Genomic DNA, 2,908 nt, shown 5'->3' with positions numbered 1-2,908 from the left:
AGTGGATCAAATCATGTTATTAAAGGAAATATTAATGTAATGTATTTTTTCATTATAAATTATTTTGTGGCAATGGGAATTTTGGTGTAACATCAATAATGTCATATTAGATACCAGTAATCCTTAATTTTCATTAATTAAATCTTTTCAGAGTGAGGAGAACAGTACAGTGGTATCTTGGGTTCATACTGTGAGTGAAGTGGGAGTATTCACCCACTATGCATTCACATACCCATTCACTTACTCAGAGCTGCAAAACATGCTAGAAAGTCTTGACCATAAGTTCTCAGTGAGTTCCCCAAGTCTTTACTATCATCGAGAGTTACTCATAAAATCGCTTGACGGCTGGCGTGTTGACCTTGTGACTGTCAGCTCGCACAATGGCAAGGTAGAAGAGCGTGAGGCAAGGCTTCCAGGTCTCTTCCCCAATCTTAATGAGCCTCGTCCCCACCGGTTCCCGAGCAAGAAGGTGGTCTTTGTTTCAGCCCGAGTACACCCCGGTGAGACATCCTCCAGCTTTGTGTTGAATGGCTTCCTAAATTTCATCGTCTCAAATGACCCTCGGGCAGTGAAGCTCAGGGACATGTTTGTCTTCAAGCTCATCCCGATTCTCAACCCTGATGGTGTGGTGCGTGGCCATTACCGCACTGACCAGCGTGGAGTGAATCTGAACCGTGTGTATGTGGATCCTTCACCACACCTACATCCAACCATTTATGCCACGAGGCAAGTCATCCTGTACCACCATCATGGTCACATCCTTCCAAACTCATTCCAAGATTCCAAAGCTACACCAAACTCAGATGATATGAGTGAAACTGCTCCAACAACAAGCACCACATCTTCTAATGATGATTGTGAACTGGCTGTCACCAATTCTTCAAAGGGACCACCAGTCGTGATGGATGAAGACACCTGCCACAGCTTCAGTGATGTACAGTGTGGAAAGGCTGGAGGCTCAGGGAGTGGACGGATGAGAGGAACAGCTTTAATGGAGATGGATGAGCCCTCTGCTTCAGGCTGGGACATCTCTAGCAATGTCTCAGTTGATGGTACACAGGCTTCTAGTTCATTTCAACGAGCCTCACACATGGCTGATGTCCATGATGACTGCTCAAATGTATCTTGCATCAGTGAAGCTGAAACAGGTGTCACCAGCATGTTTGGATCACTAGCAGCTGTTAGCGATTTTACAAACATCATATCTGGAAACAAGGGATGTAATCAGGAGAGTTCCATTTGTTCACCCTGTGTTTCACAAACTAAGAGTGAGGGGGAGGGAGTGAGCATCACAAGCTGTGAAAAATCCCGGGACCTATTTTTAAAGGACCTCTACAAGGAAGAGAAAGACAAAGCATTTGATGACTGCCCCTGTGATCAAAAAATACAAAAAAATACAGCACCAAATAGTGATAAAGATCTTAGTAGTTTTAGTTGCATTAATCCCAGTAGACTAATCTCAAAGGACGATAATCTCCTGCCTAGTTGTTCTAATGCATTATCTTTCACCTCAGCATCTTCAGAGGTGTCTAGTCAGCAGCAGTTCAAGGCAGAAGCTTTAGGTAGTGGTGTTAGTTCTAGTACCTCCTCACATAGCACAAATGCAAATAGAGGGTCACACAAAGAAAGCAAAAATGTGAATTTGTTGCATCCTATCCTACCACAAAAGAGTAGTGTCCTGCCCCTTACTCCTGGAGTACAAAATATAGCTGGAACAAAGGAGGGAGGGGGGATAGCTAGCAGTAGTGAGAGTGAGGCTGAGTGTGGCCGGCCAGGGAGGGAGATGGATGCAAATCTAGGAACATTAGATACCTCTCTTTGCATTCCTTCTGAGGGCTTCTCGCAGGTATTGAGTCCTCCTACACCTATACCTGAGGAGACCCAGGTGTCCTCGGGGCTCTTCCTTTACATAGATCTCCACGGGCATGCATCCAAAAGGGGTGAGTACAAGGCTTCATACAGCTTTCATTGTTGCTTGTTTCTTTTCAAAGCTTTTATGTTTTGCTAATTTTATTAATATAGTTATTTATATTGTTTGAAAGTCTTTCCTTATCATTACCCATAAAGGCTGAAATATGTTTTCTCTGGTATATTTGCACACTTTATGGCAAAAGTTGTCCTTAAAAAAGTATCTAAAGTATTTATTTTAGTATCCAAGTTGAAGTAATTGTGTAAAAAGGTGAACAAATAAAGTATTTTTCCTATCCTGTGTACCTATGAAGCTCAAGAACTTTTTTCATATCTTAGGGGTTAAAATGTATATTACCAAGCTGTAGGAAAGTTCACTTATTCCTCATCATTCTTTAATTTTTATTTCCTCTTACAGTCATTAATTGATAATTTTACTGTGGCAGGCATTTTTATTTACGGCAACTGGTATGAGGACCCTGCAGTCATGGTAGAAAACATGCTGTTTCCCAAGTTGCTCGGGGCCAACTGCCCCAACTTTGATTTTGCTGCTTGTAACTTCTCAGAGAGGAACATGTATCTCAAGTGAGTGTCAAAGCACTTGTATAGTTGTTGGTCATATTTGTTGTAGCAGTTTGTAGGGAAGATCTTATCTAGTATCAGGGGATCTGAGATAGAATTAAATACTGTCCCAATGCGCCGCCTAATAAGCTAACAGGCAGTCAGGATGGGCGATTTCTGATGTCGCCGGTATCAGCAAAAAATTAGAGGGATGGGGGAAATGTTAGGCAGACTTGCCTAACAAATATTTTCCCCTATATCCATCACAAAACAAGGGTTTAGGTTGTCTTTGGAAAGCTGTAGCTCTCAACTAGTGCAGTTACAGTCATGATACTTTGTGATTGTGAGCGTGCTTCAACTTTGTCATGTCATGTGTATATCGACGCCTGTTGTTTAGGCCTAATCTAAGCCGTTGTGTATATCATGACACCCATCTGCT

The 2,908-nt window shown here is 42.3% G+C and overlaps 1 protein-coding gene across 1 annotated transcript in view; it reads left to right on the top strand.

Annotated features, from left to right (window-relative positions):
- The first annotated feature begins 6 nt into the window (after window positions 1-6).
- The window catches only part of LOC122248140 (uncharacterized), a 5,673-nt gene continuing 2,771 nt past the window's right edge, over window positions 7-2,908 (top strand). Inside the window, exons 1-2 of the mRNA XM_086531736.1 lie at window positions 7-1,940; window positions 2,355-2,493. Of these exons, the coding sequence (XP_086387862.1) occupies window positions 260-1,940; window positions 2,355-2,493 (1,820 nt within the window). The 5' untranslated portion in view covers window positions 7-259. The remainder of the gene's footprint in view (window positions 1,941-2,354; window positions 2,494-2,908) is intronic.

The sequence above is a fragment of the Penaeus japonicus genome, unplaced genomic scaffold (genome assembly GCF_977035675.1).
Source record: "Penaeus japonicus unplaced genomic scaffold, GWHDUDI00000001_assembly GWHDUDI00000003, whole genome shotgun sequence".
In the NCBI taxonomy this organism is placed as follows: Eukaryota; Metazoa; Arthropoda; class Malacostraca; order Decapoda; family Penaeidae; genus Penaeus; species Penaeus japonicus.
Note: the sequence above shows the minus strand (reverse complement) of the source record. Positions and strands in the feature narration are given on the sequence as shown.